The 719-nt window shown below is 51.3% G+C and overlaps 1 protein-coding gene across 1 annotated transcript in view; it reads right to left on the bottom strand.

The window, feature by feature from the left end:
• Positions 1-719, bottom strand: part of LOC103208341 (neuroligin 4 X-linked) — a 344,239-nt gene that overhangs the window by 24,613 nt on the left and 318,907 nt on the right. Inside the window, exon 3 of the mRNA XM_007954023.2 lies at positions 348-533. Coding sequence (XP_007952214.1) covers positions 348-533 — 186 coding nt within the window. The remainder of the gene's footprint in view (positions 1-347; positions 534-719) is intronic.

Raw genomic sequence — 719 nt, forward strand, 5'->3', positions numbered from 1 at the left:
CACAGCGCCCCTAGAGGACAGAGTGGAACTGCACCACAGTGGCACAAACAGTTTATGCTCAAGTACTGTCTGAAAGTTTGGAGGTACCTTGGAAGAAAGTCCTGGCAATCAGCTTCCTGAAAACCAGCCATTCAAAACTCTGGGGGGTGCAGTTCCAACCTGACACTCATGGGGGCACCATGAGTTGGAGCCAACTTGGCCGCAGTGGATTTGTTTGTTGGTAATTTGGAGGCTGAAACAGGAGCAGAGCCTTACAGCAAGCCTGAAGGCACCTGGGACGTTAATTGAGCTGCTGCACATTCTTGGTTGTAGGCTGTGCCCACCCACCAAGTGGATGCAGTTGTTACCTTCTGAATAGTGCGACAAGGTCAACAGGCTGACGCAGGAGGCTCCGGCCCCCGAGCCAAAGATGGTCACTCGCTTGGGGTCCCCGCCAAAGGCCCCGACGTTCTCCTCAATCCACCGCAAAGCTTGGATCTGATCCAGCAGCCCATAGTTGCCTTTCGCTGCCTGGTCCCCGGTACTTAAAAATCCTGCAAAAGGACATAGGACATTGGGGTTTGTCAGAGATGAAAAGCACATGAACATCACCACTATTTGAAAAACGAAATCATCGCCATCAAGTTGATTACATCTCATTGCAACTTTATAGGACAGAGTGGAACTGCCCCACAGGGTCTCCAAGGCTGTCAATCTTCACAGAAGCAAAGCCCAAACCA

Source organism: Orycteropus afer, unplaced genomic scaffold (assembly GCF_000298275.1).
Source record: "Orycteropus afer afer isolate SDZICR_OR568_19922 unplaced genomic scaffold, OryAfe1.0 scaffold00426, whole genome shotgun sequence".
Taxonomy (NCBI): Eukaryota; Metazoa; Chordata; class Mammalia; order Tubulidentata; family Orycteropodidae; genus Orycteropus; species Orycteropus afer.